General features: G+C 45.2%; 1 protein-coding gene across 3 annotated transcripts in view; it reads right to left on the bottom strand.

Annotated features, from left to right (window-relative positions):
- tenm1 (teneurin transmembrane protein 1) overlaps window positions 1-22671 on the bottom strand; it is a 1545585-nt gene that overhangs the window by 186032 nt on the left and 1336882 nt on the right. For all 3 annotated transcript variants that reach the window (XM_072505612.1, XM_072505613.1, XM_072505614.1), the window contains 2 exons: window positions 2878-3127; window positions 1735-1755 (listed from right to left, as the gene is read on the bottom strand). In XM_072505612.1, coding sequence (XP_072361713.1) covers window positions 1735-1755; window positions 2878-3127 — 271 coding nt within the window. The remainder of the gene's footprint in view (window positions 1-1734; window positions 1756-2877; window positions 3128-22671) is intronic.

The following is a 22671-nucleotide window of genomic DNA, read 5'->3' as shown; positions in this document are numbered from 1 at the left end:
GAACAAAAACCTTGGGAGCACCGTTATTTTGATTGACTGCACCCTACCCGCCAGGGACAGTGACAACACGTCCCACCTCTTGAACTCCTCCTCCATTTGCTCCACCAGCCTTGTAAAGTTAAGCCTATGCAGGGCCCCCCAGCTCCTGGCCACCTGGACCCCCAAATATCTGAAGCTCCTCTCCGCCCTTTTTAGTGGGAGCTCGCCAATCCCCCTCTCCTGGTCCCCTAGTTAAACGACGAACAGCTCGCTCTTCCCCATATTGAGCTTGTACCCCGAAAAGTCCCCGAATTCCCGAAGGATCCTCATTACCTCTGGCATTCCTCCCACCGGGTCCGCCACATACAGCAGCAAGTCGTCCGCATAAAGCGACACCCTATGCTCCTCCCCACCCCGCACCAACAGCTCATATTATTGTTTAACAGACATAATGGACCTATAAAGGTCAGCCAGATAATCATAGAATCTACAGTGCAGAAGGAGGCCATTCGGCCCATCGAGTCTGCACCGGCTCCCGGAAAGAGCACCCCACCCAAGGTCAACACCCCCACCCCATCCCCATAACCCAGCAACCCCTCCCAACACTAAGGGCAATTTTGTACACTAAGGGCAATTTATCATGGCCAATCCACCTAACCTGCACATCTTTGGACTGTGGGAGGAAACTGGAGCACCCGGAGGAAACCCACGCACACACGGGGAGGATGTGCAGACTCCGCACAGACAGTGACCCAAGCTGGAATCGAACCTGGGACCCTGGAGCTGTGAAGCAATTGTGCTATCCACAATGCTACCGTGCTGCCCCATGAGATGAGGTGCTATAGCTTTGAATCTTCAGTGCACCATAAATAAATGTTGTGATTTTAAAATGTATCATTCAAGTAATGTAATTGCTTTTGAATTGTGATTGTACAGGTGATTTCCTTGCTGCAAACATTTAGAAGGTAATTTTTATCCTCAAGGACAGGTGGGTTCAGAGTGGACAGGTGGGTTCAGAGTAGACAGAAGGGAACACTTATAAAATCCCAACCCTGACCCCCAATCCATCCACCCAGTTTTAAAGGAGGCAGATGTGGCAGCAACCAATATGCTCTCAGAAGGCAAGTTGGCCTGTAAAACACTATATTTTGACAGGATCTATTTAAAACCAAGGAACCCGAGTTTCTCGGATCCTGGGAATCCCTGCAGGTAAGAGGAAGGGAAAAACATGCCAGATCTATGAGATGTGTTCTGAGAGCACCCCTTGTGGGCCAAGAGATGGTGGGGATGCTACAAACCCCTTTACACATCCCATCATCAACTGACAGCCCCTCAATCCATCTGTGATCTCCTATTTACCCCACCCTCCCACATTCTTCACCTCCTTTGACCTCTGACTTCTTTCTGTCCCAGTCCCATGATCTCCAACCATCTGAGCACCCCATTGGTTACTGGGTTATGGGGATAGGGTGGTGGTGTGGACTTGGGTAGGGTGCTCTTTCAAAGAGCCGGTGCAGACACGATGGGCCGAATTCTAAGGTGAAGTCCATGGACATTTTGGAGGAAGTGCACAGTTCTGGAGTTTCAGCCCTGCTATAAAATATAAAAGTCTTCCCACAAACTGCAAGGCATGATTTCAAGCTCTACATTTGAGCACTTCATTTAAAGAATATGAAATGCTTTTGGCTTGGGGGTGGTGGGGGACAACTTTAAACTGGCAACTGCAAGTCAAAAGCATTCAAAATTTTAGCCTACCTGTGTCTCATGTCTCGGTTTCTGATGAAGTTGAGAATCACAAAGGCAATAGATCAGAGATAAAAAAAAACAGGATTTAGTTACTCTGTAAATTAATTTAAAGGAAATCAAATTTAATAAAAATATACACAAAAACTGGGGGAAACCATGCTGATTTTTTAGTAGATATTCTGTTAATTATAGTGAATATTTTGAATAATTAATATTAAACCAGTTAAAATTTCTGTTAAGATAGAGAACAGAGTCCATTAAATATTCAGTGTAATTTTATTCCATAAATTGCGATGTGGATGCACTTCAACAAGGAGAAGAGCATCATCTGAGAAAGGCAAATGTTTGCAGCCTTACCTGCAAAAATCTTGAGGTTTGTATATGGCTGGCAAGGCTTTAATTAATTCCCATTCCTATTTGTTCTGATAAGGTAGTGGTAACTGAATGGCTTTTTAGGCCTCTTCAGAGGGCAATTAAGAGTCAAACTTGATGGAATGAGAGTGGAGTCACATGTGGACCCATGTTGGGCAGGTTCCTCCACCCCCTCCCCACACCTCCCAACCCTCCACTGCCGAAGGCCATCAGTGAACTTGTGTAGGCCCCAAACCTGTGGTACTGCAAGTGAATCTGCCGAAGCAAAGAGATGGCTGGAATATGGCTTCCCGCAGATTCCCTCTATGGTGAAATGGTCTGTTCCGCTCATTCTGAACATCACTTCCCCAATAATTGAGTTACTCAAAAACTGCCTCTGTGTGAATATGCCAGTGGGCATGACTGTGACGCCCAACAGTGTTAACAACCAACTTGCAAACACTATGTCAGCTCAGCTGTGAAAAGTGGCTACCCAGGAAAACTATTGCTGCTTCTACAATCATAGCTTATCATCAGACACAGGCTTCAGAAGAGAGAAACCACATAATGCAAACAGGATGCATAGAAATTTACTGTAACTGGAAGTAACACCAGCACTTAAATGTACTGGGCTAAAAAAGAACCTCGGGAATCTATTGGGAGATTCAAAGTACATAGAATATGCAGTTAGTTATACATTCACCATCCTGATGACAGTGAAATCTTTGAAATGATAGGCTTGCAATAGTTGAACTTTAAGTTTGAAACTCTAACATATAAATCAGTCCAAGCACATCATACCTCAATTCTAAAATATTTATGGCATTTCCAGATGGGAAGATCCGGCGTACAAAATTAAAGTCCCCAATGTAGACACTGCCATCTGGGCCGCATGCCACGGCAACTGGTGCATAGAGTTTATTGTCATGTGCCAGGCTGTTGCAGTTTGGACATGCAACGCTCCGTTGACGACCATTTCCCATGATGCTTGTAATGACAAGTGGCTGCTGGGATATAAACTGGTTTTCTCCATTTCCTTTGTGCAGTATTCCTGAATACAAATAAAAGGAAGAAATAGTTGAGAGGGATAACGCAATGGGTTTTGCAAGGCTCTGGCTGTGGTTGGGCAGTTTGTGATTCGAGTACTATTGTGCTCCTTCAGGTAAGTGATGACCACAGATTTGAATCAAAGGTAAACTAGGATAGTGATCAGCACCAGCAAACCTCCCCTCCCACCTTGTGAAAAGGCAACAACAGGCATCATGATGAACCTGTTCCAATGTGATAACATGTTTAAATGTAATTGTAAACCAAAAGCAATTGGAACCAAATTAACTTAAAGCTCATTCCAATTTTAATTTCTCCTATTTAACTATTTTTCTCATTCTTATTCACTAATTTTCTCTCTTTTCCATCCTCTTCTTTAGAAGGCAATTATTCTTGGTAAGGTGAATTTCCAAAATCACCAGCAATTCGATAATTGTATTTCTTAACAGTGAAGGGATGAAGCTAGTACTGGCACAAAGGCCAAATGAACTTCTTCTGTGCTTTAAGTTTCTGTGATTCTGCGGGGGGGGGGGGGGGGGGGAGGAAATTGAACTCAGCATTTCTCATTGTTTGGGAACATGGGAAGCCATTTGAGGAACAAAACACCATCTGCTGTGCGGGCTCACACCTCTGCCATGAATCGTGCCTTACTCCCTGTAGGTAAAGGGCTTGGTGCAGGAAGTATGCATAGCAAGCAGAACATGGTGCCAATCAGCATGCTGAACCTGATGCCAGTGCTGCCATTTTGGACTCAGTGCTCTGGACAATGCCCTCGCCTCAAAGCTGAACACACATGATGCAGCATTGAAGTATCCTCACCAACACTATTTAAAAGAATCATCAACTGTTTACAGGTTAGTCGCTGGTCAGTTGTTCTAGCTGTAGCTGTGATTCTGCAAGTTTTTAAAGCCCCTGTGGTTGTTTCAAGTTGAAAGGATAGTGACAGCGGTATGTTTAGGTGCTGGAGAAAGTTTTGCCGACCTCAAGTTTTATGAATCAGTTAGTTGCTCCCAGTTATGGTGCATTAGAAAGCTTTCCCCTTGGAACAGAGCATGACCTGGAGAATGAGTAGAGGTCGAATACAGATGTTTCATTTGACTTCCTGTCTTACTCCAAGATTTTTGGTCCTATTGTATTTGAACCCTTCACTATACTAAAATCATTGCTGATATAATTTTTGTCAAATAGTTTTTGCTTTCATTTTTCAGCATGGCTTAGTTTTTTTCTGTATCATGTAGTACGAAGGATACAAAGAACATTTCCAATTGGAATAATATGCTATCGTGGACAGATCTTGGCAAAATATTTAAGGGAAACTATACTGAAGAATTTTCACCCTATATTTCCCTGTAGCAATAGAAGATGAATCTAAGTCATGGACTAACATGATTTATGAAACTCAATTTGTTGAACTAAATGAAGATATGAGTACAAAGGTGTTAAATTGCCACTAATTGGTCTTCGATCCAAAAATGACTGAGGTTTTTAAAAATTAAATTGAAGAATGAAGGCTGTTCATTTCAATGCCCGAAATGAGTTATGCTTGGATTAGTTACAACACAAAACAGGAAAACATTCCTTTCTCTATTTGTAACTGAATTCACCTATCATCAATTAATTTTATGCAATTTAGAACACAGAGAGGAGAAAGATTTTTCTTTCAATTGTCATTCCTGCACCCATCATTCAAAATGAAACATGCTAAGCAAGATCTGGGCAGCCCCATGAAAGGACATGAACCTAACTTACATTAATTTGAATGCGTTTAAATGGACTTAAATGGCTTTACGCTGTAGCATCTGCCCACAATGGATCGATCCCCACACCAGCGGCGTAATGTCATGCCGGTGTGGATCATTACTGGTTTTCAAAAGCAAAAATCAGTTGGAATGACCACATCAGGGTTGTATGTGAAGGTGCCCCGAGGCCCCAGGGCTTTAGGGCCAAGTCTGGGTCCTTTAAAGATGGTGCCCCGATCTCTGTGGAACAACCTTGCTGGCGTTATCTGCCGCTATCAGGCCCAACCCGCCAGAGTGACAGTGCAAACCACGCTCCCAGATTTTCTGTTCTCCAAGTGCCAGACAATCTGGTCTGACAACCCACCTGTGTTTCTGGAGAGAAACACATGGGTTTTTCAGTCAGAGCCTGACACTCTGTCAAACTTTGGGAAAATTCCACCTGCTAAATATTATGCTTAACACTAAGAATAATGTCAGTTATAACATGTAATTTGTAAAAAAGCATCAGAAAGGATTCAGTCTCAATTATTCTTCAGTACTGGAATGATATGAGAAATCTGACCCTTGTTTAATTAGAAAATGTCAGGCAAAATTGTTCTTCTATTCTGTTTTTCATCCTGATGTTTTATTTTGCTATAATGGAAATTTTAAAATAGATTACAAAATTGAAAATGCTGGAGGGAATAAAATGAAGAAAGGCTAATTAGTTTTACTGGTAAACTCTGCAAGTTGTCAACTGCAGGCTTTCACAATTACATGACCCCTGAGTAAAGTAATCACACTCTCACGGATATGCACAAATCCCGCTCTCTCCGAGGAAAAGAGTCGCTCAACAAATTAGAATACGAAACTGTGCAACCAGACTTGGTTCAATTTTTCAACCCAAATATTATTAAGTAGACTGCGAGTGTACCAGTTGCCATGTGCTTGAATCTTAACATTGAGCACAGTTCTATGTGAACCATATGATTCTTTCCCCCGAAATGTGCCCACATGCACAAAATTCAAACAGGTAAGTGAGTGCAGCATGAAATATAAGCAGCCAATATTGGGAGATGGAAAGAGTAATCCTAGCCAAGTATTGGGAGAGTGCCATGGAACAATCAAACTGGCCCCAGTCAGCTCGTATCAAGGCAGGATGAGAATGGCCTTGACCAACCACCAGCAGGAGAGAATATTTGGGATTATCAGCACTGCATAAAGTAGACCAGGAATCAAATGTGCAGCAAACAGTACGGTGGAGGCAATAAGCTACGCGGAAAGTTGGCTTGTGAGTAGCCAGACAACATTGAGTTAGAGCTGACCTCAAATCCAATGGAAAGCCAACCTCTCCCTTGTCAGTATACAATTTTTAATTTTCATTTCTATTTAATAAGATTGCTGAATGGCACTTATAGGCACCCTATGAGTGTTATTATCCATATTGCGCGCTGGTTACAGTGTTTTGACAGTTTAATGGATTTCAGTAAGTGATTTAGGAACATTGCTGCAATAACTGCAGTTTGTATCAAACTGTCCTGTGTAGATTGATGTTGTACTTGAAAACAATCACTCTCTAGCACAATAGGACAACTGTGTTCTTACCATGTAGGGGTTAACATCAGTGTTGCAAATTTACAGCAACTGAATAATTAAAGCTACATTTCTTTAAAGAGTATTCTAGGACTTTCGCGAATACTTTGAATTGTATTTTATGATTCTGTTCTGTATTTTGTGAAATCCATGACAATTTTATTTATTAATTGATCTACTGTGGCAATGCACTTTGCAAGTCAAGACCAAATGAAGACAGGTGAAGCCGGGTGAGAGAATGGGAAATTATTCGACCAGTGTTTGCAAACTTCAGTCAATTTCAAATTCATACTTTACTTTGCACATTTTATTTCATGTTCACATTTATGACATAACTGGTCCAAGCACCCTTCAGGAAGTCAGACGACCAGATTCCTGTAGTTGTATTGGTAACATTTATCTGATCATAATGATACGAAAATAAGGAACAGACTACCACACAGCAGTAGGCCATGTTATTTAATTTAAACAAAGCCTGCCCCTGCCTGCTGTCTTACAGGTCAAGACAGCGTCTCAAGTCCTTGAAGTCGAATTTCTATTTCTCAACCTGCCTTTTGCTACCTGATTGCAGCTCATGATGCCTCTTTAATCGTGCTCTCTTCACAGACAGAGATCAGGGGGTTTTCTGATAAAATGAGCATAAAGTGTTTTTTTGATTACTTTTTGATAGCATCATTTAAATTGCATTTAGACAGATGTATGAATGGGCGGGGAACAGAGGGAAGTAGATCGTTGGAAAATAGAAGACAGGTTTAGATAAAGGATCTGGATCGGCGCAGGCTGAGAGGGCCGAAGGGCCTGTGCCTGTGCTGTAATTTTCTTTGTTCTAGATGTGCTAATGGATTGCTATTGGTTATTTTCTGGATAATTAACATACAATTAACATACTGACCACTTTGCATCTAGTCACTTTTATCTTCAGCCTCACAAGAATATATCTTTGCTTTAAAAAAAAACCTAAACTCAGAATTTCAAATCCTTGTGTCGATAATTGTCAGAGAATCTTGATATATGACAGGGACCTTAGCACCCTTTGATAATCTTACACATCTCCTGTATTCCCTTTCAATAAACAAATCTGACTTTAAAAAATGGTATCCCGGCCATTAGACCTTTGATTGGTGGGGTTCGGTGGGAGGGAGCAGAGGAGGGAGGATTGTGGGGTGAATGGGATCAGAAGTCAGGGGCGATGACCCGCGAAAAACTGAGGAGGATGCCGAGTGCAGAGGTGGGTTGGGCATAAGGCCTGCCTCAGGGCTCTAGAACTGTCCCCAAAGTTTAAAGGCAAAGATTAAAACATGAAATATCCATCCAGCCCTCACCTCACATCACCCATTACCGCCACGCACTCTCATGTCCCATTCATGCCAGAAACATGCCACTGCCACCCCCCACCCACCCCCTTAAGGCTTCATACCTTCCAAGCCAACCTATGCCTTTCCATCCCATAGCCCATTGTCATGTGAGAGTACCTTTAAGACATGGATATTTAAGCAATGTACCTTTAAGAATACAGTGATGTCATAGTGGGTGGAGCTCAGCTCAGTTCAGCCATTTTGGAAGTTTAGTTTTGCAGTTTTGAAAAGTGCCTGGCTGGTTTTGCTGACCGCAGCTTCAAAGTGCCTGGCTGTTTTGCTGTGAGCTGATTAAAAGGAGAAAGCCAGTTTGAAAAGAGCTTGGGAGTGTCTGTGTCTTTCCAGAGAGCTGCAAGTTTGAAGGAAAAGAGCTGGGTGTGTGTCTGTGTTTTGCAGTGAGCTGGATCTCTGCAATAAAAGGCCACCTCTGGATCATTTGGGTGATTTAAACTCATATTAGTAAAACCTTTAACCTGATGCAATTTTGTTTAAAGGTGTTAAGTCTCTTGGAAGTTTGAAGGAACATTTTAAGGAGTTATTTACTGTTGCAATATTTTCTGAGTTATCTTTGAAGTAAGGGGTGTTAAGAGATCCAATGGTTATTTAAGATGTTAAGTTGAGTTCATGGAATAAACAGTGTTATGTGTTTAAAAACCCACGTGTCCATAATTGTAATACCACACCTCGGGAACAAGCCGTGTGCTAGGAAAAGCAACAAATCCATTAAAGGGAGAGAGTGGTTAAACTCCATGATACATTTTGGTGTTCTGAAAACGCCTCGCCCATGACAGCCATCATAACCTACATGCAAACCTATGCCCCTCAACTAACCTCCCATGGTCTCTTATAGCCCCTGTGCCAATTTAGTGCCAACTCATACCAACCGATGCCTCCCACCCATCACCCTATGTCCTTGCACCTATGATATCAACTCACTCAGACTCCATCATGGGCAGACCTTAGGGTCTATGCAGAACTGAGATAGAACAAAGTTCTAAAGAATAAAATTCGAAGTGTCCATTGCAGAATTCACTCTTTTGAAAAAAACATTCTCATTCATAAAAAACATTTACTATATTTACATCCTTTCAACTAAATAAAGTTTTATGAGAACAAACATTTTATTCAAGTGCATAATCCCTGATAAGAACAAGCATTGGAATTCATAATCGTACATCAAAGTGTTTGTAACTACTTATAGCTGTCAATCAAATTATGAAATGACAGACACCCTGCTGTGAAAATGGATGGCAGTGAAATCAGTCATGCAGCAGTAATCCAGTAATGGAAACCATCAGGCTTATGTTGGAGACAGAGTGAAATAGCAAGCAATTATTTTTTTAAAACAGGTCAGACATTTCTTTCATGTGAAGGGCAGGACTTGGAAATATTTTGTCAGCTCGCTTTGACAGGTGCTTCTGACAATTTTCACAGGTCTTTTTCACAGGTGTTTACAACAGTTTTGACAGTTGATTCTAACAGGTGTGTGTTGACTGTTCCAATGAGCTTGACTGTAATGTGTTTATGCATTTCTGACGTACATTTATGCCTAATTTTAACAATTCCAAAAGGCACCTGGCCCACTGCAATGGTGTCCTGGGACCAGATCCAAATGGATATCTTACCTCTTCAAAGGGTTGGCTATCCAAATAAATCCATAAACTTCAGCTTTGCTCTTACCAGGTCTAATCTAAACCTCTGTTTTCACAATCCTGGCCGACCAAAATTCCACTTCAATGAAGGTGGCTGATGATTTAAATGGTCATCTCCCTCTGTAAGCCGTGCATGCATGAAACACGCCCTGCCCCTAATCCCCTCGCTGTGAAATTGCAGTTGGATTCTCTATTCCTTCATGCCGGCGGGATTCTCCCTTCCCGTTACAGTGAATGGAGATTTGTTTGAGTGCCAAATTCTCCGTTGTCACTCCCAGCAATGATTATTGGCCACTTTATGCCATTTTATTAAGCAACTTAATTGACTTAGGACTTCCGGTGGGGCTCGCGAGCGGAGTGGCTGCGTCGAGAAGACGTTCCCGCCGGTCCACGATATTTGGGACTTTTTCAGAGGGTTTCCCCATGGTTCTTTCTTCCCGGGATTCTTCGGCCTTTGGAGCCTGAGGGACGGGCGTCGGGTCGGTCCGGTTTGGAGCCGGTGCGGAGTCCCGCGGGAGTGTCCGGCGGCCAGAGCGGGAGGCATCGATCCAGAGGTCGGAAGAGTGGGTGGAGCTTGACACGAGGCGAGGCAATCGAGGTGGCAGGCCCGAGTCCAGAACGCGATGTAGAAGGGGACTAGAGCACACTGGGTGGCACCCACTGAAAATGGATCTTTGAGGAGTTTGAAGTCCGGTCCCCGGAGGAAGAGTTTTTTTGATTTTGGACTTTTTGGAAATTTTTTTGAAAATATTTATTTATTTATTTTCAGATTGAAGAAAGAAAGAAAAAATAATAAGTTGTTAGAGGATGTGAAAAACAGCTAGGATGAAGGAAGAAAACCCGGGTTCGCCGTTGAATGAGAAGGCCAGCAAAAGCGCTGACAAGGTGGCGGATGCCGGACCGCATGGTGGGGCTGCACTACTTACGGTGGAAAAGATGACCGAAGTGATGGCGGTGGAACTGGAAACGCAGTTTGTGAGGCATATGGAGGCTTTGAAGAAGGAGACAACGGTCGCATTGAAATCATTATTGGAGGAGGCAATCGCCCTGGTTAGGGTAGCTGTGGCAAAGACATCGGCCAAGGTGAGAGAGCAGAGCAAGAAGATGAAGAAAGTGGAGGAAGCCATGCCACAGCACAGCGACCAGCTCACCTCGATGGGGGACGAGCTGCGGAGAGTGGTGGACCTCAACAGAGGACTCCGAGCAAAGCTCGAGGACTTGGAGAACCGCTCGAGACGACATCTGAGAAATGTGGGCTTGCCCAAAGGGACAGAGGGCTCAAGGCCAACAGAGTACTTCGCTAAGAAGTTGGCGGAGCTGATGGGGGAGGGTGAGAGCCCCACCCTGTACGAGCTGGACTGAGCTGATCGGTCATTAAGGCCGAAGAACAAGGTGAATGAGCCGCCAAGAGCAGTAATTATCTGCTTCCAGAAGTACTGCATGAAGGAGAAGCGTGAGGTGCAGTGGGACGGTGGTGGAGTTCCGACCTATCAGGACTTGACGGTGGAGTTGGCAAAAAGACGAGCGGCGTTCGGACGAGTGAAGGCGGCACTGTACAAAAAGGGGGTGCGATTTGGTATGGTGTACCCGGTGAAGCTGAGGGTGACGTATGATGCCAAAGACTTTTATTTCGAGACAGCGGAGGCGGCCGAGGCGTTCGTGAGGGCGGAAGGCTTGGGACAGACGTGAGGAGCAGAGCTGGAAGAGAGACTGTGGACTGTGATTGGGGAGCTGGAAAATGTACAAATGTCATAACTTTCTTTTTATTGATGTGTATTGTAATTTACTTCTCTTCACATTGTTACAGAGTTCAAGTTATTGGTTGGGTTGATTGGCATTCTGTGTTGCGACGGTTATATCTTATTTTAGTGTATTGTATGGGTTGGTTTGTTGTTTTTGTTTTTTCTTTCTCTGGGACTGGGTGAGAGGGGACGGTATATCTTGGCAGGGGGAGCCACCCGCGCTAGCTAACTAAAGTCGGCTAGTGAACGGAGGTGAGGTGAGAGGAATGCTGCGGACATTGGAGCCTGGTTAGCAGGTTTCGATGGGCCTACGATGCGAGCGAGGGGGGGTGGGGGGGAGCGATTGATGCTGGGAGATGTTTTTTCCAGAGGAAATGTGGGGAGGCATTTTGGGAGGGGGGGGAAGGGGTTCGAAGTTAATAATAGATAGGGGCGGGTCAGGCTCATGGGGCAGGGCCCGGTGGTATGATGATGGTGGATAAGAAGGGTGGGGGGGTGAGAGACCCCCAGTTAGGATAGTCACGTGGAACGTGAGGGGGTTAGGAGGTCCGGTCAAGAGATCAAGGGTGCTTGCGCATCTTAAAAGTTTGAAAGCCGATGTAGCAATGCTGCAGGAGAATCACTTGAGGGTGAAAGACCGGGTGAGACTTAAAAAGGGCTGGGTTAGTCAGGTGTTTCACTCAGGACTTGACGGAAGGGCTCGAGGGGTAGCGGTAATGGTCAGCAAAAGAGTACGCTGCCAGGTGGAGAAGATGGTGGCAGATCAGGGGGTAGATATGTGATTGTGACAGGGGCGCTGGAGGGGAGGTTAGTGGCGCTGTTAAGTGTATACGGCCCCAATTGGGATGATGTGGGATTCGCAAAGAAGGTGTTTGCGGCCATCCCGACTTGAACAGGAGTGTACCGGCAGGCAGGAAGGTGGTTTAAAGTGTGTCTTCTTCAATGCCAGGAGCATTCGGAATAAGGTGGTTGAACTTGCGGCATGGTTGGTACCTGGGACTTCGATGTTGTGGCCATTTCGGAGACATGGATAGAGCAGAGACAGGAATGGTTGTTGCAGGTGCCGGGGTTTAGATATTTCAGTAAGCTCAGGGAAGGTAGTAAAAGAGGGGGAGGGGTGGCATTGTTAGTCAAGGACAGTATTACTTGAGTTTGATGAGGACTCGTCTACTGAGGTAGTATGGGCTGAGGTTAGAAACAGGAAAGGAGGGGTCACCCTGTTAATGGTTTTCTATAGGCCTCCGAAAAATTCCAGAGATGTAGAGGAAAGGACTGCAAAGATGATTCTGGAAAGGAGCGAAAGCAACAGGGTAGTTGTTATGGGGGACTTTAACTTTCCAAATATTGACTGGAAACGCTATAGTTCGAGTACTTTAGATGGGTCCGTTTTTGTCCAATGTGTGCAGGAGGGTTTCCTGACACAGTCTATAGATAGGTCAACGAGAGGCGAGGCCATATTGGATTTGGTACTGGGTAATGAACCAGGACAGGTGTTAGATTTGGAGGTAGGTGAGCACTTTGGTGACAGTGACCACAATTCGATTACGTTTACTTTAGTGACGGAAAGGGATAGGTATATACCGCAGGGCAAGAGTTATATCTGGGGGAAAGGCAATTATGATGCGATGAGGCATGACTTAGGATGCATCGGATGGAGAGGAAAACTGCAGGGGATGGGCACAATGGAAATGTGGAGCTTGTTCAAGGAACAGCTACTGCGTGTCCTTGATAAGTATGTACCTGTCAGGCGGGGTGGAAGTGGTCGAGCAAGGGAACCCTAAGGCTTTCTATAGATATGTCAGGAATAAACGAATGACTAGGGTAAGGGTAGGGCCAGTCAAGGACAGTAGTGGGAAGTTGTGCTTGGAGTCCGAGGAGATAGGAGAGGTGCTAAATGAATATTTTTTATCAGTATTCACACAGGAAAAAGACAATGTTGTCGAGGAGAATACTGAGATTCAGGCTACTAGACTAGAAGGGTTTGAGGTTCATAAGGAGGAGGTGTTAGCAATTCTGGAAAGTGTGAAAATAGATAAGTCCCCTGGGCCGGATGGGATTTATCCTAGGATTCTCTGGGAAGCTAGGGAGGAGATTGCTGAGCCTTTGGCTTTAATCTTTAAGTCATCTTTGTCTGCAGGAATAGTGCCAGAAGATTGGAGGATAGCAAATGGTGTCCCCTTGTTCAAGAAGGGGAGTAGAGACAACCCCGGTAACTATAGACCAGTAAGCCTTACTTCTGTTGTGGGCAAAATCTTGGAAAGGTTTATAAGAGATAGGATGTATAATCATCTGGAAAGAAATAATTTGATTAGAGATAGTCAACATGGTATTGTGAAGGGTAGGTCGTGCCTCACAAACCTTATTGAGTTCTTTGAGAAGGTGACCAAACAGGTGGATGAGGGTAAAGCAGTTGATGTGATGTATATGGATTTCAGTAAAGCATTTGATAAGGTTCCCCATGGTAGGGTACTGCAGAAAATACGGAGGCATGGGATTCAGGGCGATTGATGCTGGGAGATGTTTTTTCCAGAGGAAATGTGGGGAGGCATTTTGGGAGGGGGGGGAAGGGGTTCGAAGTTAATAATGGATAGGGGCGGGTCAGGCTCATGGGGCAGGGCCCAGTGGTATGATGATGGTGGATAAGAAGGGTGGGGGGGGTGAGAGACCCCCAGTTAGGATAGTCACGTGGAACGTGAGGGGGTTAGGAGGTCCGGTCAAGAGGTCAAGGGTGCTTGCGCATCTTAAAAGTTTGAAAGCCGATGTAGCAATGCTGCAGGAGAATCACTTGAGGGTGAAAGACCGGGTGAGACTTAAAAAGGGCTGGGTTAGTCAGGTGTTTCACTCAGGACTTGACGGAAGGGCTCGAGGGGTAGCGGTAATGGTCAGCAAAAGAGTACGCTGCCAGGTGGAGAAGATGGTGGCAGATCAGGGGGTAGATATGTGATTGTGACAGGGGCGCTGGAGGGGAGGTTAGTGGCGCTGTTAAGTGTATACAGCCCCAATTGGGATGATGTGGGATTCGCAAAGAAGGTGTTTGCGGCCATCCCGACTTGAACACACACAAACTGATAGTGGGGGGGGGGACTGGAACTTGGTGCAGGAGCCAAGGTTGGACAGGTCACGGCCGTGCTCGCTGGTCCCATCGGGGGGGTGAAGGCGTTAGCTGGTCTGCTGGTGTAAATGGGAGGTTTCTGCACCCGAGGGAGCGGGCGTACTCATTTTTCTCAGCAGTCCATAACGTACATTCGCGGATCGACTTTTTTGTGGTGGGGAAGGCTTTGCTGGCTGGGGTTAAGGGGTCGGAATATTCGGCAATTGCAGTGTCAGATCATGCTCCGCATTGGTTGGATACAACAGGGATGGTGCGGGAGGGAGGGTTTCAGATTTCTGGATAATTGGGACTCATTCTGGGGTCGGTAGGGCCACTACAAACGGGATGGTCTACACCTGGACCAGAGGGGTACCAATATCCTGGGGGGGAAATTTGCTAATGCTCTTCGGGAGGGTTTAAACTAGTTCAGCAGGGGCTTGGGAACCTGAATTGTAGCTCCAGTATACAGGAGGTTGAGAGTAGTGAGGTCATGAGTAAGGTTTCAAAGTTGCAGGAGTGTACCGGCAGGCAGGAAGGTGGTTTAAAGTGTGTCTTCTTCAATGCCAGGAGCATTCGGAATAAGGTGGTTGAACTTGCGGCATGGTTGGTACCTGGGACTTCGATGTTGTGGCCATTTCGGAGACATGGATAGAGCAGAGACAGGAATGGTTGTTGCAGGTGCCGGGGATTAGATATTTCAGTAAGCTCAGGGAAGGTGGTAAAAGAGGGGGAGGGGTGGCATTGTTAGTCAAGGACAGTATTACGGTGGCAGAAAGGACGTTTGATGAGGACTCGTCTACTGAGGTAGTATGGGCTGAGGTTAGAAACAGGAAAGGAGGGGTCACCATGTTAGGGGTTTTCTATAGGCCTCCGAAAAGTTCCAGAGATGTAGAGGAAAGGACTGCAAAGATGATTCTGGAAAGGAGCGAAAGCAACAGGGTAGTTGTTATGGGGGACTTTAACTTTCCAAATATTGACTGGAAACGCTATAGTTCGAGTACTTTAGATGGGTCCGTTTTTGTCCAATGTGTGCAGGAGGGTTTCCTGACACAGTATATAGATAGGTCAACGGGAGGCGAGGCTATATTGGATTTGGTACTGGGTAATGAACCAGGACAGGTGTTAGATTTGGAGGTAGGTGAGCACTTTGGTGACAGTGACCACAATTCGATTATGTTTACTTTAGTGACGGAAAGGGATAGGTATATACCGCAGGGCAAGAGTTATATCTGGGGGAAAGGCAATTATGATGCGATGAGGCATGACTTAGGATGCATCGGATGGAGAGGAAAACTGCAGGGGATGGGCACAATGGAAATGTGGAGCTTGTTCAAGGAACAGCTACTGCGTGTCCTTGATAAGTATGTACCTGTCAGGCGGGGTGGAAGTGGTCGAGCAAGGGAACCCTAAGGCTTTCTATAGATATGTCAGGAATAAATGAATGACTAGGGTAAGGGTAGGGCCAGTCAAGGACAGTAGTGGGAAGTTGTGCTTGGAGTCCGAGGAGATAGGAGAGGTGCTAAATGAATATTTTTTATCAGTATTCACACAGGAAAAAGACAATGTTGTCGAGGTGAATACTGAGATTCAGGCTACTAGACGAGAAGGGCTTGAGGTTCATAAGGAGGAGGTGTTAGCAATTCTGGAAAGTGTGAAAATAGATACGTCCCCTGGGCCAGATGGGATTTATCCTAGGATTCTCTGGGAAGCTAGGGAGGAGATTGCTGAGCCTTTGGCTTTAATCTTTAAGTCATCTTTGTCTGCAGGAATAGTGCCAGAAGATTGGAGGATAGCAAACGGTGTCCCCTTGTTCAAGAAGGGGAGTAGAGACAACCCCGGTAACTATAGACCAGTAAGCCTTACTTCTGTTGTGGGCAAAATCTTGGAAAGGTTTATAAGAGATAGGATGTATAATCATCTGGAAAGAAATAATTTGATTAGAGATAGTCAACATGGTTTTGTGAAGGATAGGTCGTGCCTCACAAACCTTATTGAGTTCTTTGAGAAGGTGACCAAACAGGTGGATGAGGGTAAAGCAGTTGATGTGATGTATATGGATTTCAGTAAAGCGTTTGATAAGGTTCCCCATGGTAGGGTACTGCAGAAAATACGGAGGCATGGGATTCAGGGTGATTTAGCAGTTTGGATCAGAAATTGGCTAGCTGGAAGAAGACAAAGGGTGGTGGTTGATAGGAAATGTTCAGACTGGAGTCCAGTTATAAATGACCTGGAGGAGGGAGTAGAAGGATGGGTGAGTAAATTTACAGATGACACTAAAGTCGGTGGAGTTGTTGACAGTGCGGAAGGATGTTACAAGTTACAGAGGGACATAGATAAGCTGCAGCGCTGGGCTGAGAGGTGGCAAATGGAGTTTAATGCAGAAAAGTGTGAGGTGATTCATTTTTGAAGGAATAACAGGAAGACAGAGTACTGGGCTAATGGTAAGATTCTTGACAGTGTGGATGTGCAGATAGATCTCGGTGTCCATGTACATAGATCCCTGAAAGTTGCCACCCAGGTTGAGAAGGTTGTTAAGAAGGCGTACGGTGCGTTAGCTTTTATTGGTAGAGGGATTGAGTTTCGGAGCCATGAGGTCATGTTGCAGCTGTACAAAGCTCTGGTGCGGCCGCATTTGGAGTATTGCATGCAATTCTGGTCGCCGCATTATAGGAAGGATGAGGAAAGGGTGCAGAGGAGATTTACCAGAATGTTGCCTGGTATGGAGGGAAGATCTTATGAGGAAAGGCTGAGCGACTTGAGGCTGTTTTCGTTAGAGAGAAGAAGGTTAAGAGGTGACTTAATTGAGGCATACAAGATGATCAGAGGGTTGGATAGGGTGGACAGTGAGAGCCTTTTTCCTCGGATAGTGATGTCTAGCACGAGGGGACATAGCTTTAAATTGAGGGGAGATAGATATAAGACAGATGTCAGAGGTAGGTTCTTTACTCAGAGAGTAGTAAGGGCGTGGAATGCCCTGCCTGCAACAGTAGTGGACACGTCAACACTAAGGGCATTCAAATGGTCATTGAATAGACATATGGACGATAAGGGAATAGTGTAGATGTGCTTTAGAGTGGTTTCACAGGTCGGCGCAACATCGAGGGCCGAAGGGCCTGTACTGCGCTATAATGTTCTATGTTCTATGTTCTGTGGTGCTGAAGAAGGGGGTAGCGCAGAGGCCGGAATGGAAATTGGATGTGGGACTTTTGGGGGACCAAGTATTCTGTGACAAATTGAAAAGGTAATTAAGGAATATGGAGGTTTCAACTGTTCGGGTGAGGTGTCGAAGGCGGTCATCTGGGAGGCTCTAAAGGCGGTGGTAAGGGGGGAGGTGATTTTGTTTAAGGCCAGGGTGAACAAAGAGGAGAGGTTGGAGTGGCAGAGGGTAATAAATGAGATGTTGGAGGTAGATCGGAGCTATGCAGAGGATGGGAACCCAGTAAAGCTGGGAAAAGAGGAAAGAACTACAGGCGAGCTTCGAACGACTGTCCACCAGGAAGGCGGTGCGCCAACTGAGACGAGCAAGGGGTGCAGTTTACGAACATGGAGATAATGCAGGTCAGCTCCGGAGGGAAGCAGCGGCAAGGGAAATTGTGCAGGTAAGGGATAGGGCAGGGAAGTTTGTGGTGGCTCCGGATCTGATTAACAAGGTTTTTCAGGAACTTTATGAGATGTTGTACAGGTCAGAGCCACCGAGGGAAGACCGTGAGATGCAGGAATTTCTAGATGGGTTGGAGAACCCGAGGTTGGGGAAGGGGGACAGGGCTACATTAGAAGGAGCGATAGTGGAGCAGGAGATAAAGGATGCAATTGGGAGGATGCAGTCGGGGAAGGTGGCAGGGCCGGATGGGTTTCCGGTGGAATATTATAAAAAATTCAAGGATAAGCCGGCACCCCTGATGGTGGGGATGTTTGAAGAGGCGATAGGGAAGGGGCTGTTGCCACAAACTTTGGGGCAGGCATCGATTTCCCTGTTGCTAAAAAAGATAAGGATCCGACGGTGTGTGGGTCGTCTCGGACCATATCACTTCTGAATGTGGACGCAAAACTATTGGTGAAGGTACTGGCGGGTAGAATGGAGGAGTGCCTCCCGAAAGTGAAGATCAGACGGGATTCGTGAAAGGGAGGCAGCTCTTTTCAAACATTAGAAGGGTATTGAATGTCGTTATGGCACCGGCAGAGGGGAAGGAAACAGAGGTGGTTGTGGCATTGGATGCTGAGAAGGCGTTCGACCGGGTAGAATGGGGGTACTTGATGGCAATTCTGGGGCGGTTTGGGATTGGACCAAGATTTGTGAACTGGGTAAAGCTATTATATAAGGAGCCAAGGGCGAGTGTCCGCACAAACAACATCAGCTCGAGATACTTTTCTCTCCACCGTGGGACTATGTCCCCCCCTGCTGTTTGCACTCGCGATTGAGCCGTTGGCCATCGCATTATGAGGTTCGGGGGTATGGAAAGGAATAGTGCGGGGGGGAATAAAGCATAGAGTGTCCTTGTATGCCGATGACTTTCTGTTATACATGTCGAAACCGAGTGTGTCGATAGGGGGAATATTGAAGCTGCTTCGAATGTTTGGGTCTTTCTCGGGATACAAACTAAATCTCAACAAGAGTGAGTATTTTGTGTTGTCTCAGCCAGGGGTGGGGGCAGGGGTGGGAGGGCTGCCATTCCGTAGGGCAGGGACTCACTTTAGGTACCTGGGGGTGCAGGTTGCCCGGGAAGTGGGGGGGGGGGGCTCCACAGGTACAACATTTCTAATTTGGTGGGGAGAGTGAAAGCTGATCTGGCAAGGTGGGACAGTCTCCTTCTTTCACTGCCGGGTCGGGCACAGGCGGTTAAAATGAACGTGTTGCCGCGATTTCTGTTTATTTTTCAATGCCTGCCGATTTTCCTGCCAAAGGCTGTTTTCAGAGAGATTGCGGGAAGGATTATGTTGTTCATGTGCGGAGGGAAGGTGGCCAGAGTTAGAAAGATGCTACTACAGAGGGGAAGGCAGGCAAGGGGTTTGGGTCTTCTGAACCTGATGTATTACTACTGAAATGAAATGAATGAAAATCGCTTATTGTCACGAGTAGGCTTCAATGAAGTTACTGTGAAAAGCCCCTAGTCGCCACATTCCGGCGCCTGTTCGGGGAGGCTGGTACGGGAATTGAACCGTGCTGCTGGCCTGCCTTGGTCTGCTTTAAAAGCCAGCGATTTAGCCCAGTGAGCTAATGTGCGGCGAATGTGGAGAAGATGCGGAGCTGGGTCAGAGGGATTGATTCCCAGTGGGTCAGAATGGAGGAGTGTTTGTGCAGGGGGTCGGGATTGAAAGCACTAGCAACAGCGCCGCTCCCAATAGCCCCGGGGAAATACTCAGGGTGTCCGGTAATAATAGCTTCATTGAGAATTTGGAGGCAGTTTCGCCAACACTTCGGGTTGGGGGCAGGGTCAAGGGAAATGCTGATTCGGGGGAACCACAGATTTGAGCCTGGGAGGAGAGATGGAAATTTTCAGAAATGGGAGGAGAAGGGGATTAAGACACTGAAAGATTTGTTTCTTAGGGGTCGGTTTGCAGGATTGAAGGAGCTGGAAGAGAAGTATGGGCTGGAGCAGGGGGAAATGTTTAGATACATGCAGGTTCGAGATTTTGCCAGAAAGGAGATACAGAATTTCCATGAGGAGCCAGCCTCCACATTGCTGCAGGAGATGCTGACGACAGGGGGACTGGAGAAAGGGGTAGTGTCAGCGGTTTACGGAGCTATTTTGGAAGAGGAAAAGGCACCACTGGAAGGGATCAAAGCAAAGTGGGAGGAAGAATTGGGAGAGGATATGGAGGAGGGGTTCTGGTGTGAGGTGCTCCGGAGAGTGAATGCCTCCACCTCATGCGCGAGGTTGGGGCTGATACAGCTGAAGATGGTATACAGAGCACACCTCACGAGGGCGAGGATGAGCCGATTCTTTGAAGGAGTAGAAGATGTGTGTGAACGTAGCGAGGGGGGGCCCCGCTAATCACGTTCATATGTTTTGGTCCTGTCCAAAGCTAGAGGATTACTAGAAGGAGGTTTTTAGGGTAATTTCTAAAGTGGTGCATGTGAAACTGGACCCGGGCCCCCTTGTGGCCATATTCGGGGTATCGGACCAGCCAGGGTTGGAAACAGATGCGGAGGCAGATGTTGTAGCCTTCGCCTCATTGATCATCAAAGGCAGATCCTGATGGGATGGAGGGCAGCCTCTCCACCTGTGGTGGGGGGACTTGGTGGAATTCTTGACTCTTGAGAAGGTTAAGTTTGAACTGAGGGGAAGGATGGAGGGGTTCTACAATTCATGGGCATTATTCATCATGCACTTTCAAGAACTGGATAACATCGAACATTAGTTGGGGGGGTGGGTGGGAGGGTTGAGGGGAGGGGGGCGGTGTGTGTTGATGGTGACTATGGGTGATTCATGATTCCTTTTTGTTATTTGTTTATGTGAACATGCGGGCTACTCTTTGGGGTTTGGCGGGAGGATGGGATCGTTGTTACTGATATGGGGATTGACATATCTGTTACTGATTATTGTTTATTGTTGGTGGGTGTAAATTCGGGAGAAAATGTGAACAAGGAGGAGAATAAAGAAATATTTTTTTTTTAAAACGTAATTGACTTTAAAAAATCTAGTCCTCTCTAATAAGGAGCTACCCATTATATTAAGGCAATTGGGAAGACTAGAACTCCTTGGGTTAGTGTATAATATCAAATTCAAAATTTTTTAAATAATGAAAGATAAAACAAGGTTGAAGTAAGTCAGCCATTTAATGTGGAAAATAAATGCAGAATTCATAAACTTCCAGTGTGGTTAGATATAGGAGAGAGATGTTTCTCCCCAAGGATATCGGTATGTGCAATAAATGCTGAAATAAGATTGTTCATTTAAGGTTGACTAATGTATTGACAAGCTGGATGAATATCTGTTCTGTTTAAAAAATGAGAATGAGCATTTTTTGTAATACTGCTTGATTTTCTTTTCAAGGGAAGGTAAAAGAAGTGTTAGAAAAACAAAAGTAGTTTTAAGGGATTTATATTTGTATTGGTAAATATTGGAAGTAAGGTGTAATTTTAAATGGGTTTAAGTTAATGGTTCTGTGCCTGGAAGGGTAAAACCTATAATTAGATTCATACTGGATAAGGTGTTTGCATGTGTGGGGGTTGGTTAAGTTCCAACTGTGTTTCTATTGTGCTTATAGAGGGCTACAGGGTGAAAAATAATAAACCAGCAGTGGTTGCTTAGCAACTGGGATCTTGTAAGGTACAGAAGCTTTTAAATTTAAATTTTAGCTGAATTTGTGTGCAGTTGGAGATCGAGAGCAGGCAGCTATCACAGCTCTGCTGGAAGCAGTTGGTTTTAGAAGGCTAAAGAGGGAACATCTTTTTCAGCCTTGCTAGAAGAAAAGCCATAATATGGAACAATGGTTAAGAAAACAGATGTCGGAAATCTAAAGTCCAGCAAGTTAAGGACATTAGAGAAATGAGGAGAAGTGTCCAATAAATCTGGAGTTAAGTAAACAGAATCCAAGGTATTGTTCGAAGAATTCAAAGAAGAGAAAACAAAATGTTCTGAGTTAAAAAGATATTTGCAGTAATCAGAGTAAAGTGCAGTAGTAGTCTTCAAAGGTAAAACAAATGTCTGATGCCATTTTAATACAGTATGGGAATTGAATGCTAAAGCAATTGTGAGCAGTTTGCACAGTAGTCACGACAAAGAAGTCCTAAAGGGTTTGGTGTGAAATCCTGATCTGGATTCGTTGTGAAAAGTGAACTGGAAGCTTTGTTTAAAAGTTGGATTTCAGGATGCAAACCACTGAGGGAGAGCATACTTATGGGAGAAGATTTTAATGTGTCTTTTTGGGAGTGGAGTTTTGAAATTCCCATGTGTCAATCATGTGGGGGGATTCTAAGGAAAGATCCACAAACATTCACTTGGGATTCAGAATGGAGAGTGTATTTTCCCACAATCACCTTGTGCGCATGAAAGGGATTTGTGTTAATGAGAATATTGTAGATTAAGATGTACTTTGTAATCCATGTTAATCCTAAATCCTGTGTGTAATGGTTAAGCTAAGTGGGGAGCGAAGGAGTATTGCATCATAATCCAATTTTTTCATCCTTAATAAAGGCATTTTCCTTGTTGTTAAAACTAATTAGTGGTCCTATGACTCTGTTCCTCCACGTTCTATTAAAAAAAGTTGTGGTCTTTTGAGCCAGGGTTCCATTCTTGGATCTACCCATCCAGTTATAATATCAACTAGGATCGGAACAGAAGAAAGAGATGTATATTTATATAGTGCCTTTCACAACCTCATGGCACTCCAAAACATTTTACAGTCCATTATGCTCTTTGGGCTAGCTGCCTTCAGGGAAATCTAGATTTGAAT

This window comes from Scyliorhinus torazame, chromosome 5 (assembly GCF_047496885.1).
Source record: "Scyliorhinus torazame isolate Kashiwa2021f chromosome 5, sScyTor2.1, whole genome shotgun sequence".
NCBI classification, from domain to species: domain Eukaryota; kingdom Metazoa; phylum Chordata; class Chondrichthyes; order Carcharhiniformes; family Scyliorhinidae; genus Scyliorhinus; species Scyliorhinus torazame.
The sequence above is the reverse complement of the archived record's forward strand: the minus strand, read 5'-3'. Positions and strand labels throughout refer to the sequence as shown.